We start from the raw sequence: 22,581 nt of genomic DNA, 5'->3' as shown, positions 1-22,581 counted from the left end.
GGTCATCAGGCAGTGTTGGCTGAGGCTTGCGGGGGTATAGTTGGCATAGAGATAAAAACAGTGACCTGGCAGATGTGTGGGTGACACAGAAGCCAGAGTCTCACAGGGTCTGGCTGACCCTGTCAGAACATGAGAGGGAGCCCAAAGTAACGGCTCTTCCTCTAGGTGTGAACATCCAAAAGATGCCAAAGTGGGAACCTCATTGCTCAAGGTGAGTCTGCCTCTGAGGAATGATTGACAGACATGAGTTTGGTATCTTCCTTGGAACAGGGTGCTTGACTCAGCTCCATGTGATGGATGGATGGTGGGCTGGGGAAAGCCTAGGCTGGAGGTTCCTGGAGTCCAGCCTGGGTTTCCTGAACAACTCAGTGCATCTGTTATGTAGGGTCAGGGTCAGGGCAAAGACAAACTTCTGAAAAAGGGCCGCCTCCATTTTCCAGGTCTAAACAGTCTTGTCCCCAAAGAGGTGATAACACATGTGGACAGATAAGGACCAGAGAGCCATAGGCAAGCAGTGGGTGTATAGACAGAGCAGGGAAAAATTGGTGGTTCCTGAAAAATCAGCCGTGGGTCTGTGAGAAGAGACCTGGCCAAGAGCCAGGAGGACGACAGCTGCCTCCGGGTGAGTCATAAGGTCCGTTTGGAGATCAGCTGATTTCCCCACACCCTGTAGGTGTCACCGGTGCCTGGAGAAAAGGAGGGGTTCTAGGGGCTCTGGTGGGTCACGGTTGTCACTGAGTCCTTCGCTGGTGGCTGTAGGTCCTGGTTGTGCTGGGATAGTACCCAGGAGGCTGCTGGGCCCTGTGGCACAGGAGGGCAAGTAGACAGCTGGTTGCTGGCATTGGACATCACTGGGTGGCAGTGCTGGGGAGAGACATGGGACAGGGGAGTGCTGATGGCCTCACTTCCCTGCTGCTTAACTCTATGCCTGGGGATCCTAGGACTTGGGGCGGTGTCATTTGAAACATTACTAATTTGTGAATCCTCACCTTTCTCATTAACTAATCAGCATTGCAAATAAGCACGAGCTTGTGGCATTTTAAACCAACCTTGTGCTTACTTCCCCAAGAGTTTGCGAAATCATCTTTTGGTGCCAAGGTGACAGGTCCAGAGAGACCTGAAACTGATGCTGATCAGTCCCTTTCCCATAACAAAGCTACAGATCTGTGCCTGCCCCAGCAGCGGCCAGGAGGGCACATGCCAAGCTAGAGGAAGGAGCAACCGGGGTGACAGGGTACCAGGGAGGTGGGGAGCTAAGGGCTAGGGGCACCTTGCTGTGACTTTGTATAAGCCATTTCCCATCTCTGGTCCCCTGACTCTTCCTTTATGAAAACAGGAGGTGGGACTGGTTGATTGTCACAGTCTCTTCTGGCTCCAGTGCCCAAAATTATTAACTTTGTGACGTGCACTGTGATTGAGACTGTTCATATGCTGGGACTCAGAGTTTGGCTTGTCTGGAGACAGCATGGTGGTTGATTCGACATCGTGCTCACCTCACCTGCCCTTGGTGTTAGACCCCTGCAGGGTGGTCTGCCCTCTGTCTCCTGAGACACTTGCCTACTTGCATGCTCCACGCGCCCTGCAAACGCGGGCCACAGCAGTTCTTGGTGGCCGCAGGGAGGGGTGTCTGGGATATTGCATGCAGAGAGACGCGTGTGAGAGGAAGGCACGAATGATTAGAAACTCCTTAACGGTAGGACCAGCACCGCTGATTAATCAGAGGCAAATTCTCCTGCCATGTCCATAACAGAGACTCTTCATCACTCGCCCCAATTCGCTGCTGCTTTCTTTCACTTTTCCTTGTCCTCGACTTTTAGAAAGAAAAGTTTTAAGATGATTCGGTCCCAGTCCCTGTCTCTGCAAATGCCGACGCAGCAAGATTGGAAGGGCCCCCCGACAGCCAGCCCAGCCATGTCTCCCGCAGCTCCTGTGCTCCCCGGAGCCCCTCCCCAGCCCGCACCCGCGCCCTATGCCATGCCCGAGTTCCAGCGGGTCACCATCAGCGGAGACTACTGTGCTGGGGTAAGGCGTCTCTGCGGGGGCTGTGTGAGTGTTGTATGTGCCTTGTGCCAAAGCTGGGGTCCCGTGGGGTCACGCCCAGCCCTGAAGCCTGGCCTGGTCTGTGGGTGTCTGGGAGGTAGCAGGCAGGAGGCACAGGATCTGGGGAGAAGGAGGGTTCTAAGCGAGGTAGCGGGTGTGTGTCTAGGGCGCTGCTCTCCCTGTGAGGAGGGCCTAGGGCTGCAGGTTGGTACACCATGTGGCCCGTAGGTTCCATATGTGCTCTGGGCCCAGAAACACTGCTCTGTGTCCCTGTAGCCCATGGGGGACGGTTCCGGCTTGGGCTCTTTAGTGTTCCCAGATGTTGAATGGATTAAGTCCTGGTTTTGATTGGTTTGTGCGAAATCAATTATTGCTGATTCAGCTCCTCCTCTGTGCTTGGACTCATGTCCTTAAATACAGGCTAGACCAGCCACGCAGGACGAGCAGGTCTCAACAAGGAAGTGAACAAGCTTGGTTTGCACCAAGTCGGTTAACTCAGTCACTGAAAATGTGCTACTTTCACCTGGTTGGATGATGCATTTTTATTGCTTGCTTTTTGAAGAGAAATATCACTTAGTGCCAGGTTTGGTTCCATCTCCCTGGCCCTCAACCTACTACCCGTGCCTCAACTGGCCTTGTTATTCTGTCTCTCCTCTTTTTTAACAGTAGCTTTAGAGTATATAGTGTATCTGAGAAAGCAAAGTGACTTATTACTCTTGTATACATTTTCTTCTAGCTTAAAAAAATTTATTTTTTGAGCAATAGAAAATCCTTGCATATGACTTAAAATTTAAAAGGTACAAAAATTATATCAGTCCTCTAGCCACCCAATTCCCCTCCTCAGAGGCAATCCTTGGTTTTGGTTTCTGGTGTGTTCTCACATAGATGGCCTGTGTACCTACAGTTTACTATGCCCATGTAGTTGATTTATTTATTTTTACACAAATGGTAGTTACTATACATTATACTGAGCCTAGGTTTTTCATGTAACAGTACATCTTGGAGATAATGCCATATCAATAGATCAAGAACTTCCTTGTTATTTCTTTTTGACAAGTGCATAGTATTCCACTGTGTGGATGAACCATACTTTATTTAAATTCCTTTCTATGGATGGGAATTTTGGTTGGATTGGAAACAACACAGGCCTTGTCTGGAGATACAGCATCCTGACCAGGAGTCCGTGGTGTCCACCCAGCCTCTGGCATGTGGGCAGAACAGTGGAAGGGGAGACTAGAGGTGGGCTGAAAGCCAGCTGAAGGGGGGGAGGACATGGGCCTGGTGCATTAACTAGCTCCTTTCAATCGGTCTCCTGCTTGCCACATGGTAGGGCATAGAGCCCCTGAACTGGCGAGTGGTCCCCAGAGAGCCACCAGTGCATGAGAGGCAGGCTGACCTTGCAGGTCGCCTTGGCCCCCAGTGGGTCAGCCGCCAGGCATGAGGTCTGCAGTGCTTACAGGTTGGCTGGTCCGCTGGGACGCTGAGCACGTCTCTGATACCTCCAGCTGTGGCCTGAGCCCCTTGCCCCGCTGAGTCCGTCGGTCCTGCAGACAGAGTATTTGGCTTTATTGTTGGCAGGGACACATTTGTGTCTATGGTGTTGTCCGCTCACCTATTCCTGCCGCTCTCCTAAGCCATCAGAAAGTGTAAAATGGAATTAACACCCCCTCATGGGGACACCTGGAGTCAGGAAAGGAGAAGCTCCTTCCTTAACAAGAGGCAAGGAAAAAAAAAAAAAAGTAAAAGTATAAAAACGTGCATGGGAAAGATATATACCAACTTGCTTCCTCTGAGGATGGAGTGGGTGGAGGAGGGCAGAGTTTTAGCTGTTATCTGAGATGATTTATTTATGTAAACATATAAGACATCTGAAACAACAATACAAAATATTAAAATTGTTAGCTCTGGAAGGTAGATACATGGGTGTCTGTCATATTATCTTCAGTGCTTGTCTGTATGTTTACAACATTTCAAAACTAAAAATGATTTTTTTTTTACTAAAGCAGAGGGGCCACGGTCCAGGCCCCAGCCTTCCGGCTCTGTGCTCCCTCTTGTACCTCCCTCTGCTGCATCTCATATCCCCTCTTATGAATGACTGTCTCCCCCAGCACGTTCAGATTTCTTCCACACCTGTCCTTCCCAACAGACAAAGATTAACGAGCCCACTGGAAGGTGGGAATTTATCTCATTTATCTCTGAGTGTGAGGCAGCTCTGGGAAAGCAGAGCATACTTGGGCTTTGGGACTCAATCAGATCAGGGTCTGAAGTTTGACTTTGTGACTTCCTGTGATTTATCCTCTCTGGGGTACCTGCCTCTCTCCAACAGGCCCAAATCTCCTCCTGTGTTGGGGGTCCCCAAGACCCCTGCCGGGTTCAGTGATTTGCAAGGAGGACTCCTAGGACTCAGCGCAGAGCTGTACTCAGGACTAGGATTTATTACAGGGAAAGGCTGCAGAGCAAAGTCAGCAAAGGGAAGAGGTACATGGGGCAGAGTCTGGAAGAGGCCAGCAGCAAGCTTCCCAGCAACCCCGCCCAGTGGAGTCACCAGAACGCACTTAATCCATTCAGCATTGAATTGTGACAGCATGGGTGAAGTGTCATCTACCATGGAAGCTCATTAGAGACTCAGCAGCCAAGGTTTTCACTGGGGCTGACCGCACGTCTGCAGAGCACATCCCTCAACTCCAGGCTCCCAGAAGGAAATTGGGTGTCCAGCATAAACCATGGTGTTTGTACAAACCATTCAAGCACAGGGGGCCACTGGGCCCACAGTGGTGGAAATGCTCCCCAAACCCAAGTTCCCTGCTGCCAGTCGAGGGCCAACCTTGCGGCAGGTCTTGCTAGGTCAGAGGTCTCAGGCCTGCTGTGTGCACCCTTTTCTGCAGATCACCGTGGAGGACTACGAACAGGCTGCCAAGAGCCTGGCCAAGGCCCTGATAATCCGGGAGAAGTATGCCCGGCTCGCCTATCACCGCTTCCCGCACACCACGGCCCAGTACCTGGGTCACTGGCGGGCAGACGCTGCCCCTCTGGAAGAGGGCCTCCCAGGTACGGCGTTGTGGCTGCAGGTGGGCTTCCCAGCAGGGCATGGCCCGAGGGTTGGTCAGGATGTTTTACTGGTTGGACGTATTTCCCCCAGGTGGTGTTTGAAGGGCAGAAGCCCTGGTATTGGCTTCTCCTACACTGATTTTTTTGCTGGTTTCCCCAAGGATTGATTCCACGTGCACCGTGTGCCTTGCCCTTGGTTGAGCTGTACAGGTGGAGAGAGACAAGGCAGGGGAGGGGGTGAAAGACAGTCCCTGGTCTTGGGAGTCCTCTAGGGAGACAGGCAGTCTCATGCTGGATATTTAAACACAATCAGACAGTAAATGCCAAATTGGTGGTGAGGTGGGTGGCGTGTGGGTAAGTAGAGAGGGTGTGTTCCCAGGGCAGGGAAGTTGGCTCTGGAGTCCAACACACCTGCATTCCGATCTAAGCTCCACCACTTTCTTGGGCAAGGAAGGTGTTTCTCCAAACCTCAGTTTCTCAGTCCGTAAAATGGGAATACTAATAATATCTATCCGTCGGGCCAGTTGTGAGGATGAAACGAGAGAATGCACGTGAAGTCGTTAGTGCAGTTCTGGCATCTGGGGAGTGATTGGTAAATAGCAGTTACGTTGATGCAGTGGAGTTTGGGGAAGGAGGGATCAGAGAAGGCAGGATGGGTTCTGGTGGAGTCTGTTTGGCCTGTGAAAGACCCAGGAGCAGTAGAGGCTGTAAGTTAACTAATATGAATGAAGACAACAGGAAACCTCGATCTTGAAAGTTGGTGGTGGGGGATCGGATGAGGGCCTGGTGGTCTGTGCCAGCACCCAGGACCCTGGCTGCCCCCCCGGGTGGAGTTGGTGCCAAGATGTCTCCTGTCTCTTGCTTTCCTTGAAGCTCTGAGACCTCGACTTTGGGCATCTGTTACTCCCTGGGGCCCTGGGTAAGTCTCAGCCCTCCCGAACCCATTTCCCTGTCTGTCTGAGGGAAGTTGACCCCACCTGCTCCAGTGCTGGCACGGGCAGGCAGGAGTGACTGTCCAAGGTGTGCTTTACACAGAACAGAGTCCCCGGGGGCCCGGGTGGTAGAGTGGTGAGGCGGAGGCAGTGGTCCCCCCAGGCCTTTGGACTGCGTGCGTCTCACAGGCACTGGCACACATCGGGGACTCCTGGGCTGGCCTGTGGCCGTGCCTGATGTGTGTGTGGGGGGGCATGAGTTCCCCGCCCCCGTGCTGCTTCAGCCCCTGTGATGCCTCACATCTGCTCTAGGGCAGTCTGTTCCGGGCCCTGATGGGGGACGCCCAAGCAGCTACTCCGCCTTCGTTCCTTCTATGGATGAAGCTTCCAGGGTCTCCTCCTGCCTGGGGTGGCGGCCAGGCGGCTGGACCCTGTGCGGGGTTGGCTGACGCGCAGAGCTGAAGCCCCAGTTCTACTGCTGCTCAGCATAACCTGTTCCTTGGCCAGAACAGAGCTTATCGAGAGCCAGGAAAACCCACTATGAGAGTAATGAGAATAATGCCCTACGAGGTATTACTGTTTACAAAGCATTTTCCTCTACCTGCTACCGCAGCCCTTACAACAGCCCATTAAGGCAGGGTGTCATCCTCAGGTGAGCAGGCAGGGTCAGGAGGTAAAGTCGTTTGCTCCAAGTCGTAGCTGGGAAATACACAAGAGGTATTTTCTGGCTCCTGTGGGCTAACAGCCCACAGCCATGGGGACAGACAGCTCTGTCTCTGCGGGAGACGCGTTCCCTATTCTGTGCTTATTTGCGGACGGGATGGCTTCTCCATCTAGCCCCGTAGCCTCCCCGGGCTCAGGAAGATGTGGAAGGGCAGGGACAGTTATTTCCACCGGGCAGTGCCAGGTTCTGTCCTCTTATTAGGAGAAGACACAGCTGCCCTTTTTCATAAGCCTCATGTCCCTGAAGTACCCAGGAGACTGAAGCTCATTTCAGTTAAAACAGTAAAGGGCCAGCGGTGTGTCGGGGCCCGTTCTAGGGAATGGGGATACAGCAGTGAACAAAATGAACATATGCTACCCAAGATAAAGAAGAGAAATTATTTTACATAGTGGCAAGTGCTGAGGAGACAAAATAAAGCAGGGAAGGGGGGGATCTGAGATGTCGGGGGCGGCGGGAGTGGTTAGGTTTTAGATCAGACAACCAGGGCAGGCCTCGGTGGGAACGTGACTTTTGAGCCCCTGTGAGCCCCTGACGTGAAGGGCACTTGGCCGTCACTCAGTCCTGTTTTGCAGACTTCCACCCTCCCCCGCTGCCCCAGGAGGACCCTTACTGCCTGGATGACGCTCCCCGCAACCTGGGCTTCCTGGTCCGCATGCAGGGGGGCATCCTCCACGTGTACGACAACACGAAGATGCTGGAGCGCCGGGAGCCCCACAGCCTGCCCTACCCGGACCTGGAGACCTACACGGTGGACATGAGCCACATCCTGGCTCTCATCACCCACGGCCCCACGTAAGCCCCCCGAGTCTGCCTCTCTTTGCAGGGGTGCTCTCCTGTAGGGAGGGACCAGGAGAGGCCTCTTGCTCTGGGCTTCCCCTCAGCTAAACCACCCCAGAAAGACAGTGGTTTCCCCTTTCCCCAGTGCTCTGTGGGTTTCTGCCACAATCTTCCTTCACAGGCTGGCATATTCTTTTTTTTTTTTTTTTTTTTTAATTAATTAATTAATTTATTTTTGGGTGTGTTGGGTCTTCGTTTCTGTGCGAGGGCTTTCTCTAGTTGTGGCGAGCAGGGGCCACTCTTTATCGCGGTGCGCGGGCCTCTCACTGTCGCGGCCTCTCCTGTTGCGGAGCACAGGCTCCAGACACGCAGGCTCAGTAGTTGTGGCTCACGGGCCCAGTTGCTCCGCGGCATGTGGGATCCTCCCTGACCAGGGCTCGAACCCGTGTCCCCTGCATTGGCAGGCAGATTCCCAACCACTGTGCCACCAGGGAAGCCCCTGGCATATTCTTAAAGTTGCTACTACCTGTCGCTTCTGCACGCGCAGGTGTGGGGCATCTGCTTGCCGGTGGCCACCTGTGCGCCTTAAAATGGCGGTCACTCCTCCCCACAGGCGGGACGGCAGCCTTGCAGAGAGTTACCAGCCTAGGGCGTCACTGTAGATGGGGGAGTGATGAAGACTGTTGCTTCCTGTGTTGGTTTCTCTGTGTTTCTGGAGGGGAGGGTGCAGGGAGCCTGGGAACTTAGAGCCACGACCCCTGTGATGCTTGTAGGCTTGGCTCGAGCTAACCTGGCAGGGAGCTGTCTTCCTGAATTTGGGCCCTCGCTTCTTGGTGAGCACTTAAGCGAATCGGCAGTGGAGGCTCAGCCTGCCCGGGCCCTGAGCCCCTCTGAGAGCGGCTTTGCTGTGAATACCCAGCCAGGACTGGGGGTCCGGGGGAGGGTGAGGAAGCTGGTCACGGCTGAGGGACTTATCTCTTGCCCTGCCTTTTGGGGTTCGCTGGGAATGGGGTGATGCCAGTGTCCAAGGCGGGAGGGTGGGCCCCGAAGGGATGGACAGAGTGGGTCTTGGTCCTCGGTGATCTCTGAGGGCAGACGTAAGAGCTGGGAGGGGAAAGGGTAGTTCCCGGGAGCTTGCCTCAGCCAATGTGAGCAGGAGCTTCGAGGGGAAGCCTTGGGGATGGGACTGCTCCCCATGTGTGTGAGCAGTGGCTGTCCTGTCCGGGAGGCTGCCAGGCCGAGTCCCGCTGGGGAAGGGACTGGGTGAGGTGGCCTTGGGAATCCCGTCTGCCCCAGACTCTCCCATGCTTGGCTCTGGGGCTCATCCCAGCTGACAGGTGATGGTGCTGGTGCGGGGCTGGCAGTTGCTCTTTATGAACCTCTCAGTGACTGGGTGCCAAAGGAGCTGTGTGTGTTTGGGGGCCACAGGGAAGCAGAGTGGCCTGGCTTGTGGTTGAAGGTTCCACGTGGCTGTGGACACAGGCACCTGGCAGTTGGCTGAGAATAGTGAGTGCTCCCACCCGCAGTGGCCTTTGCCAGCCGGTGGGGACATCAGTCCTTGCAGAGATTTCTGTCCCGGTAACAACACCCCTACATTTCTAGTCTGCCCACGATGCAGAGCATCCTTCCCTCATCCTGAAGCCTCAGAGCTGAGAAGTCTTCAGGTCTCAGGGTTTGGGGGATGTCATTTGGTCACAGGGTGGTTCTGTACAGCCAAGGTGGGCAGGTCACGCCTTAGGGTTTGACTGTATTATCAATCTTTTGGGCAGAGGTGAAACTCTTTTCAAGGAGTGAAAGGTGGCTGAGGATAGATGGGAGGAAGGAAAGACGGAAGGGCTGAAGGAGGGAGATTTTCCTTGAGTGTCCACTCTGCTGAGTTGGACCGTTCACACACATAAGCCAGTTTAACCCTCGCTTCAGTCTTGGGCATTGCTGCCTCCATATCTGTTCATGAGAGACAGCAGCTTGGGATGAATTGCCTAAGCCCGTAAGGCTAGACGTTAAGGAACCCGTGTGGGGTTGCAGAGTCAGCTCTCTACTGCCCCCATCGACTCACGTGGCTGTGGTTTCACACTTCAGCTGGGTCTGCAGAAAGCGCCCCTCCCTATCCCTCCCTGCTCCGTCCTGACCTTCCCCCCGGGGGTCGGCGCCCGCAGACACTGGAGGTCTCCGAACTGGAGAGCTTGCTGTGCCTTCTCCTCAACTGTGGTTTCTCCCCCTTCCCAATCTGCAGGAAAACGTATTGTCACCGGCGACTGAACTTTCTGGAATCCAAGTTCAGCCTTCACGAGATGCTAAATGAAATGGCCGAGTTCAAAGAGTTGAAGAGCAACCCTCACCGGGACTTCTATAACGTGAGAAAGGTGCGTTAGCGGGCCAGTGTTCAGAGCCGGTGCCCTAGCCCGTCCGGGCTCGGCCCCCCGCGTAGCCTTCCTATGTACAGAGGGAAGACTGGCCAGTTGCCTTCCGTGCGGCAGGCCACACCTCAGATGGTACTTGGTATGACATGGTGGAAACCTTTGTCCATGTTGTGTATCTGTTGGAACGTGCCCTCCTCCTTGAGAAATAGGGCATGGCCTATTAATTGGTTATAAGAGTGGAGACCAGCCTACTTTTACAGTAGAGAATGTATTAAATTTATCATGGATTGAAAAAAGCTATTAAGACCTCTTCGGACTTGGGAGTTTGTGGCTCTGCTTCCTTCTGGATGGGGCGTATTGAAGGAAGAGCATCCGACGTGCTCCCCTCTCTGGCCTTCCCCCAGAGTGGGGAGCTCAGGGCCCGCAGCCTGCAGGGGCCGCAGTCGGGGCCGACGTGCAGGTTAAGTGATCACAGCCTTCCGCTTTGTCATTTTATTCCGTGTTACTAATATACAGCGAGCCATGGGATCAGTGCCAAGCGTGGGGCCTTTGATGCCTAATGAGAGTCACTTCCTGTCCACAAGCAGTTCCCAGCCTGTTACTGTTAGTGCGATAGGTGTGTGACCGGGGTGTCTTGCAGGGAGAGGCCGGGACTGAGCCGACTCTGAGTAGGAGTTTGCCAGGCAGAGGGCAGGGCAGGGGGTGGAAGTGATGGCACAGCAGGTAGAGGGAGCTGTGGCTACGAGCAGCAGGGGTGGGGGAGAGCGGCCCGAGACGGGAGGGAGCGCGAGGGTGCTGGCACAACTGCGAGGGGTGCAGTGTGGCTGGAGCTCGGGGGTGGGGGCAGAGGCTCGTGGCGGGCTGTGGGGAGTGAGCCTGCAGGTGTGGGTGAGGTTCTGGATCACGCGAGGGCCCACGGGTTTGTCAGGGGCAGCAGGGAGGCGGGCGGGGACGAGGCGGTGCTCTGGGACAGAAGGGTGGGGTAAGGCTCTGCCTGGAGGAGGGGTGGCCACATCTGAACTGAGTCACAGCGGGGTTGTCTTCGCCACAGGGGCCTCTGTCCCAGTGCCCACCCCCTCCCTGGGGTCAGCTTTGATAAGGGAGGGTAGGCCGGAGGAGGTTGTGTCTCCTCTGGGGAGCCCAGCTCAGGCCTCCCTGACCCCCTGCCTGGGAGCACTCAGGAGTACTACATGGAAGGCCTTCTCCAGCGAGGCCCCGAGATCACCTCTGCTAAGCCGCATCCCGCTTGGATGCGATCAAGAGCCTTCAGAGTGCAGGTTAGGCTTCTGCTCCTGGGCTCTGAGGCTCGCGGAAGAGTCTCGGGGATTTCCAGGAGGAGGTGGAAGGATGTGTGTTAGACACCACCTCCGTGGCATAGTCACCTTCAAGCACCATCTGTTTCTTCCCTGTGACCCTCAGGTGCTCAGACAGCTGGGTGCCTCAGTCATTAGGTCAGCTCCTCTCTGCCCTGCCCGAAGGAACCCTGCAACGCCCAGATGGGTGTCCAAGAAAACTCCTTGCCCAGCCCTGCGCAGCCCTGCCCTCTGCCCACGTGCACGCTCTGGGCCTGACTGCTTGCTGCTGCCTGCGCCCGACTGCACTGGCTCCGACACCGTCTGCTTCTAAGGCGGGGCCCCAGTGGGTGTTTGTGCTGTCTGGCCACCACGAGGGCGAGGGTCCTAGGGGGCAGGGGGCAAAGGGGGTTACATACCAGAGTCCGTCCTCGCGTTCCCTGTCAGTCTGGGGGTTCATGTGCTCTCTGGACAGAGGTGGCCTTGAGCCCCGTGCTGTGACGCAGTGGGCTGTTCTCTGGCACCCCAGCTATCCATAAACACAGGTCCAGGTCAGGCTGTGCCTGCCCCTCCCTGCCTCCTGAGTGCTGGCTGCTTCATCTTACCCTGGAAGCCTGTGCTAGGGGAGGAGAGCTGACTTTCTGAAGTTCAGGATGGGCTGGGAGGTGGCCTCCATACTTCCAAGTGGCTGTCAGTGTCATGGGGGCAGGCCAGGGTCCTGCTCTGAGGCAGGAACCGTGCCTGGCTGTGGGTCATTGTGGGCGGTACTTGTGAAGTTACCTGCAGCATCACATCAGGTCATGGGTTACGGCACCATGAGGCCAAACCAGCAGGACTGTGTAACTGAGATGACTGGTTTCTGCTCAGAGCTGAGAATGAGGGACTGAGTGTGTTTGCTGCTTGGGAGTTGGGTAAGATTAGGCCTTACCCACTTCGATCTAAGTGTCATAGCAGGGATAGCAGATAGGTTTCATCCTCTGTGCCAAACTTGACCAGCCGGGAGCGGCTACCTGAGGCTACTCCCGAAGCTTAGTGAAGAGTGCTGTAATTGATTACTGATGTTTGCCAAGGGTGAGGAAATAGTCAGCGTTGGCTTAGGGGCCAGGTATTGGCCAGCCCTGTTTAGAAACTCTACTGTTTGTTTAGACCCAGATCTTAGATGAAAGCAAGGAATGCTCTTGGATCTTCTGGTGAATTGAAAATGCTGACCTCCAATGACAGGCTCTTTTACTTGTTCCTAAAAGAATCACCTTGGTAATTTTGAAGTTTGGATCAGATGCTTCCTGGATTACCCAGTTGTTTTCCTCCCTCGTCTAGTGACTCCTGGGCATGAGGACAGGCTGCACCCCCTGCGGTGTGTCGTTGGTATGCTAGAGGACAGCAAGAAAGCCCAGAATGTGCTAGGTCATGCTGAGGTAGTCGAGCCCAGCTGTGTCCAGATGAGATAACTCCAGCTGACCTTCGCTTGTGTGTCCCGCATGAGCCCAGCCCATCCGTGTTGTGCCTGAGCCTGTGTACTGCGCTTTGGATGATGTTTTAACTTTTGGTGCTTCCTTTCTCTGATGCCTAGTGGTCTGTCTTTCTGGTAGGAGTGGCAGGATTAAGGGCAGGAAGGGCCCTGATGAGTGAGTGATGTTGGTCAGTGATATGGGCTGACTGATTAAAAAGCTCACAGAGGTTCAATGGATCGGATGTCTGGTTTGGCATGACTTGGAGATGCCTGGCCAGCTGTGGACAGCATTCTTTGGCCTGAGGTCAGCCGCCTCCTCACCCCAGCCCTGGCAGAGTGCCCGGTCGGTTGCAGCAGGGACTGCAGAGTGTGGGCTGGCAGCTGGCAGCACGCTGGTCAGTGAGGCTGCTGCCACCCTCCTGGGGGAACCTCCCTCAGGCCCCTTGGGCTCATGGAAGGGGGTCCGGATGTTCACTGTGACTTCAGGCCATCCCTCAGCTTAGCCAGGGCTCTGTTTCTTTAGGGCTCGTGGCTGAGGGGAATGCTCTGAGGGTTCCAGAGAGGTCAATGGCAAGTGTGGGATTTTGTGGGGCATTAGGTGGGTCCTCAGGTTTCTATGAGGTTGCGGGTATCATCGAAACTATTGGAACCTCCCACACCTGTTCATTGGTCCATTCATCCATCCATTGATTCAACATCATACCAGGCTCTGGAGTAGGTGCTGGAGGCTTAGATGCATCAGACATGGTCCCTGTCCTTGAGGACTGAGCTCCCAGTCTAGTGATGAAGTAGACAGAAAATTATTAGATCAGATTGGAGGACATAAACAGTGACGGGAGTGTCTGTGCTAGAGTCCCAGGTTGGGCAAGGGAAAAAATGATCCGTTGTGCTTGGGGGATCAGGACAGGCTGCCACGTGGAGGAAGTCGTGGGAAATTTCCAGGTGGATGGGTCGGTGGGGAGGAGGCAAGGCATGCCAGGCTGAGGACACGCGGTGTGGAATAGCATGGCACCTCGGGCACCTGTAAGTGGGGTGTCCTGGCTGGAGCAGAGAGCAGGGCAGTGGCAAGGTGAGACTTAAGGCTTGAAGTAAGCCTTGAATCCCAGGCTAAGGAGATTGGGCTTTATCTTGAACACTTGGAGGGCACTGATGATTTGTTAACAGGGATAGTGGCTGGATCTGACCTACATTTAAAAAAGATCTCTTGATGCTGTAAGGAGGGGGATTGGGCAGCAAGGCTAGACGGAGGAAGACCAGTTCCAAAGTCTACAGGAGAAATGGGGCGGGGGATCTGGCGTCAGTGCAGGTGCTGAGGCTCTGCGCTCCACACCGAAGCCTGGATGTCCTGGCTCTTGTTGCCGGGGGAGGTGGCCCAGCTCACATGCTGGGGGCCACTGTGTTGCAGGTGGACACGCACATCCACGCGGCTGCCTGCATGAACCAGAAGCACCTGCTGCGCTTCATCAAGCATACGTACCAGACGGAGCCCGACAGGACGGTTGCCGAGAAGTGGGGCCGGAAGATCACCCTGCGGCAGGTGTTCGACAGCCTGCACATGGACCCGTACGACCTCACTGTGGACTCGCTGGATGTCCATGCGGTGAGTGAGCTCGGCCACAGGGCCTCGTGCAGTCCTGGTGGGGGGACTCAGCCCCCTGGAAAGGAGCCAGGATTGGGCTTGGAGAGAGGCTGGCCGTGTAGGCATCTCTTTCTCTTCTAGCCGTGGGTGATACGGAACAGGGTTCTTGGCCTTTCCGAGCAATAGAAATTGACTAGAGGCTAGACAAGAAATTTAGGCAAGGCTTTATTGGGGACCCTGCTGCAGCAGGGGGGAGCGAGAACAAACAGGTTCCCTTGCTTGCTCGCTCCCTGAGCGGGGGGTGAGCTTGTACCTTATATGGGGTGAGGGTAGGGATGTGTCCCAGGGTCGGGTGGGAGGGGTGGCTTGGGTGTTTTGCCCACCCCTCTGGTGGTGTTGAGTGCAGGGGCATGCTCAGTACTCTGCTTTTGCTTCCAACACCCTGTTTTTGCTCCAGGCTCTTCAGAAGTGGCAGTTGGGTTTTTTGATCTCTTTGTATCTTTTGTCCATAATTTGCCCCAACTGTGCATGCACAGTTATTTTCAGTCCCATATAGTTTCTTTGCATTTTGCTGCTTGAGGAGACGTTTGTCCAGGTGCAAGTACTGTAGCACTGCAGCAAAGAGTCCCAGGTCCCAGCCTGTCTCATGGGGACTGTGAGAGGTAGTTTGTCCTCAGAGAGTAACAGGGCTGGGAGCAGCCCTGGGACAGGGGAAAAGAGTGTGTGACTTGGTCAGATAGGTCCCTGTTCTAATTCCACTTAGGAGTTGTGTGCCCTTAAGCAACTCATTTAAGCTTTTATTTCCTTGCTTATAAAATGGTGACTGCCACGTGCCTTATTGACATTACAAAGTTATTAAAATACTAACTGATGTTGCAGCTGCTATAGAAAACAGTATGGCAGTTCCTCAGAAAGTTAAATATAGAATTACCATATATTCCAGCAATTCCACTCCTAGGTATGTACCCAAAAGAATTGAAAGCAGGGACTAAAACTGTTACTTGCACATTAATGCTTATAGCAGCATTATTCACAGTGGTCAAAAGGTGGAAGCAAACCAAGTGCCCATCATCAGATGAATGGATAAATAAAATGCACACACACACACACTGGAATATTATTCAGTCCTAAAAAGGAATAAAGTACTGATATCTGCTACATCAATGGATGAACCTTGAAAACATTATGATAAGTCAAAGAAGCCAGACACAAAAGGACAAATACTGTATGATTCCACTTGTATGAGGCATCTAGAATAGGCAAACTCATAGAGACAGAAAGGAGAATGGTGGTTACCAGGGTCTGGGGGAGCTATTGTTTAGTGGGTACAGAGTTTCAGTTTTACAAGATGAAAAGAGTTATGGGGATGGATGGTGGTGATAGTTGCATGGTAACGTGAATGTATTTTATACCACTGAACTGTATGCTTAAAAACGGTTAAGAAGGTAAATTTTGTGTTATGTACATTTCACCACAATAAAAAAATCTTAAACCAGACACTGAATGAGGCAATGTGGAGAAAGTGCCTCATGAAGTCTAAACAGTAAAAGGACACACGTTATTACTGATGGTTCAGTATTTTCGGCTCACTCAGCCAGCCCTGCTCCTGGAGGCATGAGGCCCTTGATCCTCCTTTACAGAAGGCCTCGCGAAAGCACCCCAGTGCTGGCTGAGTGAGGATGCATGATCCTGGCCCTGGGACTTTCCAAGCTTTCATGCAAGAACTGACACAGAAGGTATCTTTCAGTGTGGCTCACAGAGGCCGCCTTGTAAAGGCCTGGAGGGGTCATGTGTGTGGTGGCTGTAGAACAGCGTGGTGATCTGGCTGGTGTCTCTTCTCTCCAGGGCCGGCAGACGTTCCACCGCTTTGACAAGTTCAACTCCAAATACAACCCTGTGGGGGCCAGTGAGCTCCGAGACCTGTATTTGAAAACTGAAAACTACCTGGGAGGAGAGTACTTTGCTCGGATGGTCAAGGTGAGTGAGCCCTGGACCTCTCCAAGCCCTCCTCGGATTCCTGACAGCATCTGCATTCATGGGGTGGGGGCCCCGCAGGGCCTCCTGTCCTCTTCCCCTTCGTGAATCCCCGTCCATCCACCGTCCAGCTCAGGCGAGGTGCAGGTGCCTGGGTGCCAAGTGCCGTGGCCCTGGCCACTGACTGCCGAGTGCGCAGGCTGTGCTGTGTGTGGGCTGTGCTGACTGCAGGCAAGAGGAGGGGGCAGGGTGTCCACCGCTGGCCCAACTCTCGGCATCCAGGCTTGCTGCTCTGTGTGTTTGCAGCCTGCACTGGGTAGAGGTTAGCCCCATTTGGAGATGCTTCTGCTGTCTGGCCTGGTCATGTGTGTGACTGTGCAGGTCCAAGGCCTTCTTCCCTAGGAAGGTGGAGTGAGTGCTGACGTGGCAGCAAGGGGATGTAGATCAGGCCTTCTGAGCCCAGGAGCAGGTGGCTGAGGGAGCTGCAGGATCTAGCAGCTGGGGTGCTCTGGGCTGACCTGAGCTCTTCTTGTTGCCAGGAGGTGGCCCAGGAGCTGGAGGAGAGCAAGTACCAGTACTCAGAGCCACGGCTCTCCATCTACGGCTGCAGTCCTAAGGAGTGGCCCAACCTGGCCCGCTGGTTCATCCAGCACAAGGTCTACTCACCCAACATGCGCTGGATCATCCAGGTGCCCCGGATCTAGTAAGTGAGGTGGCTGCTGTCTACCTGTGTCCTTTGGGGTCGCCAACCTGTCCGATAGGAGCTGCTGAGTCTGTGCTACTGAGGGATAGGGCCTGTTCCAGTGCCAGCCTAGGCCTCTCTGCCCCAGGGATTTTCCTACAGGGCGGGGTGGTTGGCAAAGACTTCCTTGTGACACTTCAACTCTGTTCTTTGAAGAACATACATGTGCAAAGGCCTGGTGGGAACTACTGCCCATCTTCTTGTCACTGTGGTTTGAGGATGGGCTATCCTTTTGGGTGAGGCCCAGGGTCCGAATGACCTGATGGGGGCCTACACTGCTGGCCCTCTCCCTGGATATGACTCAGACCACCACTGTCCTCTCCAGTCTGGCCAATGTGGCCCCTGGATGGGCCTGGGACATGTGGTTTAGGGGAACTGAGCTGAGGGGAGAGAGTTGGATCAGCCTGAATCCCAGTGCCCCACTCCCAGCTCGGCCTCTAGCTGGAGAAAGCTCTCTGATGGGTATGGGTAGGTGTTGAGTGTGCCACCAACGCCTAGTGTTGCAGAACTTGGCGAGGAGGGGAGGATCTGTATTGGAGCCCTACCTCTGACTCTACCCTGGGTGTTTAAATGGGGATCTGTGCTGCCTGAGGGAAGGGACTGGGGCGGGGGCTGGTCTCTGATGGGCCAAGGGGGCTGTTGGGTCCACCTTAATCAGCAAGTCTCCGCTTTCCCCCAGTGACATATTTAGGTCAAAGAAGCTGCTGCCAAGCTTTGGGAAGATGCTGGAGAACATCTTTCTGCCCCTTTTTGAGGCCACCATTAATCCTCAAGATCACCGAGAGCTTCACCTCTTCCTCAGATATGTAAGTGTGGGTGGCGCCCAGGCAATGTACCCAGTGAGGGAGGGAGGAGAGGATTCCGGGGGGTTGGGTCAGCCTTCCCTTCTAGGATCCTGTCAGTGGTGTGCCCCAGGCATGAGGTGGCCAGCCCAAGAAGCTGAATTTCTAGAATAATGAGCTTGCTCCTCTGGGGCGGCCCTGCGGGCATGGGTGGGGTGCTGGGAAGCCAGCTATAGCCTCAGGTCGTTACAAATGCAGACATTTCAGGCTCCTGCTTTTGCTTAGAAACCAATGGTCCTCCCACCTTGTTTGGTTAAGTACACAAGCCCCACAAAATACCCTGGTTAGTTGTGGGAGAGGGTGAGAAGGGTGGAAGAGAGACTTAACCAGAAAGGGCATGGGGGTGGGGTGGGCAGGAGCTGGTCCCGCCCCCTGGGTGCCCAGAATAGAGTTGGCTGCAGACGGTGAGAAGCAAGTTCAGTGCCTGGTAGAGTTTATGGGGATGGTTTCCGACAGTGAGGGAGGTGGGGAAGATACCAGAGGGCTGGGGGTGGGGGAGGGAGGGGTGACTGAGTGAGTGTGAGTGTGTGAGTGTGTGTGTATGTGTGAATGTGTGTGTGTGTAGTAGGGGTTGGGGGAGTTGGGGGGTTGCCAGGAAAGTTTGAAGGGGCTGAGGGCCGGCACTGAATTTATGTCTTAGACAGACACCATGCAGGCTGTTGTGTGAAGAAAGGCCTGGAACAGAAGGAGCTGGAGGTGGGGGGCAGGGGGCAAGGTGAGAGTCAGGGGGCCTGCTCCAGCAGTGGAGACGTGCGGGGGGCTTGAACCAGCAGTCACAGCTCACACTGATTATTCGCTCCCTGCTCCGGTGATCCACGCCATGACGTGATCTTGCTTCAGCCTCACGATTGCCCCACTTTACGTCATTTTGTAGGAGTTAATAGTAAGCAGCATGATTATGTGTTGCTGTGTGTTAGACACTGCGGATTATCTCACTTAATCCTCACAACAGTCCTGTGAAGCTACTAGCTCCGATTTACACATGAGGAAGTGAAAACTGAGAGATCAGAGCTAAAAAGGGGCAGAAGTGGCCCTGGCCCGGGTGTGGTCATCCCCACATTAAGGAAAGTGAGGCGTATACAGACGGCGGGCGGGGCCCCTGGGCGGCGTGGTGGGCACGGGTGGAGAATGGATGGGGCCTGGGCACACCCTGAAGGTGAGCAAGGGGAAAGAGTCAAGGGGGGCCTCCCGGCGCCTGGCTTTGCTGGGAGCAGAGGGTGTGCCTTTCAGAGGACACTGCCAACAATGGGGGCACAGCAGGCTGGGGGAGGAGGAGGTGGGGTTTGGACATGTTTTGTGCTTGAGGCTATGGGAGGCCCAGTTTGGGGCCCTGTGTTAGCAGAGCCCAGGAGAGGGGCTGACATTGCCCCCGTGCTGGGCCCCCAGAGTTCAGGTGCAGCATGGAGCTAGTGAGCGCAGAGCAGAGCGGAACTCGAGGTCTGCCCCGGCACCCAGACCTGTCCAGGCCGTGCTGAGAGCTGCAGTGGGACCCTGTCATTTCCTTTGACACGTAATGACTGTGACAGGGAAGATTCTGCCAAGACCCTGGTGGTCCCTTGCTCCTCTGGGCCCCTACTGCCATTTCGGAACAGGCAGACTCAGCCGGTCCTTCAGGGGCCCCTTCCCAAAGCACAGCTGTGGCTGAGTGACAGGAGCAAAACTGCCCTGCATGCTGGCTGAGAGCTGGGTCCTCGCAGGTACATCCTCCGTCAGGGCCTGACCTCTGGGAGCAGGTGACGGGAAGCCCGTGACTTGGGTGGGGCCCTGGAGGCGTAGTGTGGGCCCCAGCTGAGGTGTAAGTGCAGTGGGAGGATGGGCATCTCCTGAGCTGCTCAGACCCTGCTCGGGGGGCAGTCCCCAAGAGCCATGGCTCAGCCTGCCAAGGGGCCCTCTTGGATGGCGCACGCCTTGGCCTGTTTGAGAGGCTTCCCAGCTGGCCACACCTGGGACATCGTGGCCACTCTAGGGCATCCTCCACCTACAGCCCCAAACGGTGCAGACCCTGATCCCATTTAGGCTCAGAGCTGGTCATCTCACGTGGGAAAGCTCCTTAACTGGCCCTGCTTTGCTGTGAGCCAAGCCCTCCCTCACAGGGTCACTTGAGTATTAAGTTAGCTGGTGTGTGGTAGGTGCTTCAAGCAGGGCCTGACATACAGTAGGTGCAGGGGAAATGCCTGTCCCCTTCCCCCTCACAGCTGTTGTCAGTGCTGCTGATGGCACAGCCGAAGGATGGGAGGTGAGTATAGCTGCCTCACCGTTCACCTGGCCTGGCCTGGCCTGAGTTTCCCTTCACTGTTGCCACCACACAGGGGCTTGGCGCTCTCCAGACTGACTTCCGGGGTACCTCTGGAAGCCCTGGAGGGACAGACTGGGGCACTGAGCCCACTCCCTATCCCTGGGAAGAATGTGGCTCAGGCAGGCCACGGGGTCCCCAGCTGAGGTTTCACACCTGAGAGGCCTGGGCTCCAATGCCTTTAGCAGGCTCACTTCAGCTGCACATATACCAAGGCCTTTGGCAGCTCGTCTGCCCTGGCTTGATGCAGGACCCCTCCTCCTGCCCAGGTGACGGGGTTTGACAGCGTGGATGATGAGTCCAAGCACAGCGATCACATGTTCTCAGACAAGAGCCCCAGCCCGGACGTCTGGACCAGCGAGCAGAACCCGCCCTACAGCTACTACCTGTACTACATGTATGCCAACATCATGGTGCTCAACAACCTCCGCAGGTGGGTGAGCTGGCCCCTGTGCACACCTCAAACCAGGGGGTGCTCCTGAGCCCGCCTCACAGGGCACGTACCCACAGGGCTACACACACATGCCGGCATGCCTGCTGCAACAGACACGACCACACATACAAGGCAGCCAGACCCCATGCCTGGACACACGTCCATACACACACTCACCAACACCTACATGTGTGCATGTCTGTCCCTGATATGATAGAGACACAGGACCTGCTGACACACGTTCACTAACCTCCACACCAATGGTGTTCACACGTGCGTCTATCCATTCAGCGAATCACAGTACCTGCCATGTGAAGGCACCGTCCTGGGCACGGGACACATAATAGGGAACAAAACAGATTGCATCCACGCGCTCACGGAGCTTCCATCTGGTGGTCTCACGCCCAGGCTCCCCACAGCGCACACACGGAGGTGAGGCCCACGAGGCAGGACACTGAGCCGGTCCCTGCCCACACGTCTAGCGTCCTCCCACCCCTGCTGGGCCACGGGGCCTCAGAGCTCAGCCTCAGCCAGCGCTAGTTTGTGGGTGTGGAAGTTTTGAGTGGGACCATGATTGAAAGGCGACAGCCAGGGTTGGGGTCCTGGGCTGAGCTCTCCGAGGCAGGGGCTCTAGTTCTAGCTCTGCTGTTGCCCTGCTCAGTGGCTTCTGACATCTGACGCCGTCTGGGTTTACCCCCTTTTTATAACAAAGAGGCTGGACTCCAGTTTCTCATGGGCTTTCCTGCTCTGAAGGTCTATGAATCTGGGCTACCAGGCCCTGGGGAAGGGGAGGAGAGGATGGAGGGCTAGGCCCTCTCTGTTCCCGGAGATGATGTCTCTTGGTTCTGAGGAGCTCTGGGCCTGGGCCTCAGCACCTGGGGAGAGGTTTCCAGGGTGCCCTGCCTCAGCGGTGCGGACCCTGCCATGGGGGACTGTCTCCCCTGGAGTGGGCCCTGAGCTAGCAGTGCAGGCCCATGGGGCCCGGGGCAGGTGGACCAGGGGTTCTTTCTCACCACAAGCCTCATGTCTGCAGGGAACGGGGCCTGAGCACGTTCCTGTTCCGGCCTCACTGCGGGGAGGCTGGCTCCATCACTCACCTGGTATCTGCTTTCCTGACTGCCGACAACATTTCCCATGGGCTGCTCCTCAAGAAGGTAACCGGGCCCCTGAGAGATGCCTGCCCTGCAGTGACAGTCCCGCCCGGGGCTGCCCTGGGGAGGAGTGGGACCACCTGGGCTCCTGCCTGCGCCCTGGGAGGCTCTGGCCAGCGATGCAGGAAGGCCGGGCCTTTTTCTGGGCTGTGCCGTCTGTAGTCTCTTGGCTTCATATTTAATTATGAAAAAATGTAGCCAAATACATCACAATTTAGATTTTCAAAAAAATGGAGAAATGGAAAAATATCCTTATTGCTATTACTTTAATAGAAACAGCATTATTAGCTTTTTAGTATTTCCAATTCCCATCTTTTTCCAGAACATATTTCTAATATGCTTATTATCATAAAGAACACAGAGTCCCTTAACTTTTCATCACAAGCGTTTTTCTGCACTGCTCATTCTAAAGGCTGCTGAAAGGACAGCCGCCACTCGGTTGGGCTGTGACTGATTCAGCCAGGCTCCAGCTGTTGCACAGAATCCACCCAACTTTTTGCTCGTGTAAATCATGCTACCATGAACTCTATGCATTGTCTTCTCCGTATTTTGACTCACTTCCATAGGAAGGATATTTGTTCAAACTCCTCTCCTTCCCTGGTCCTGGGGAGGTCGAACCGTGTTTCACGTTTCTGTGTGGGGTGGGTGCTACATCAGAGAACCACTCTAGCCTGGTCAGGTCCGCCCCTTCCCACCTCCAAGGAGCTGCAGTGTTTACAGTCTCAACCTGAATGTTTGTGGTCAGAGCTCAAAGCAACAAAAGTGGGGCATCTCCAGGACTGACCTATTGGGGTCAGCTCCTGGGGGAGGGCAGCTGAGGACGTAGCTTGGGGTCAGCCCGGGGCCTTGCAGGTGCCCTTCCTGCAGTGAGCTGTGCCTCCAGTCTGGAGCCAAGAGGGAGCGCTTAGTGGGCAGGAGAGCAGTCCCAGGGAGGGATGGGCCCT

At 55.1% G+C, this 22,581-nt stretch overlaps 1 protein-coding gene across 4 annotated transcripts in view; it reads left to right on the top strand.

The window, feature by feature from the left end:
• AMPD3 (adenosine monophosphate deaminase 3) overlaps positions 1-22,581 on the top strand; it is a 42,618-nt gene that overhangs the window by 14,996 nt on the left and 5,041 nt on the right. For all 4 annotated transcript variants that reach the window (XM_057553693.1, XM_057553692.1, XM_057553691.1 and 1 more), the window contains 10 exons: positions 1,818-2,022; positions 4,926-5,088; positions 7,317-7,536; positions 9,755-9,884; positions 14,029-14,223; positions 16,048-16,179; positions 16,716-16,879; positions 17,598-17,724; positions 20,323-20,486; positions 21,520-21,640. In XM_057553693.1, coding sequence (XP_057409676.1) covers positions 1,818-2,022; positions 4,926-5,088; positions 7,317-7,536; positions 9,755-9,884; positions 14,029-14,223; positions 16,048-16,179; positions 16,716-16,879; positions 17,598-17,724; positions 20,323-20,486; positions 21,520-21,640 — 1,621 coding nt within the window. The remainder of the gene's footprint in view (positions 1-1,817; positions 2,023-4,925; positions 5,089-7,316; positions 7,537-9,754; positions 9,885-14,028; positions 14,224-16,047; positions 16,180-16,715; positions 16,880-17,597; positions 17,725-20,322; positions 20,487-21,519; positions 21,641-22,581) is intronic.

The sequence above is a fragment of the Balaenoptera acutorostrata genome, chromosome 9 (genome assembly GCF_949987535.1).
Source record: "Balaenoptera acutorostrata chromosome 9, mBalAcu1.1, whole genome shotgun sequence".
Taxonomy (NCBI): domain Eukaryota; kingdom Metazoa; phylum Chordata; class Mammalia; order Artiodactyla; family Balaenopteridae; genus Balaenoptera; species Balaenoptera acutorostrata.
Note: the sequence above shows the minus strand (reverse complement) of the source record. Positions and strands in the feature narration are given on the sequence as shown.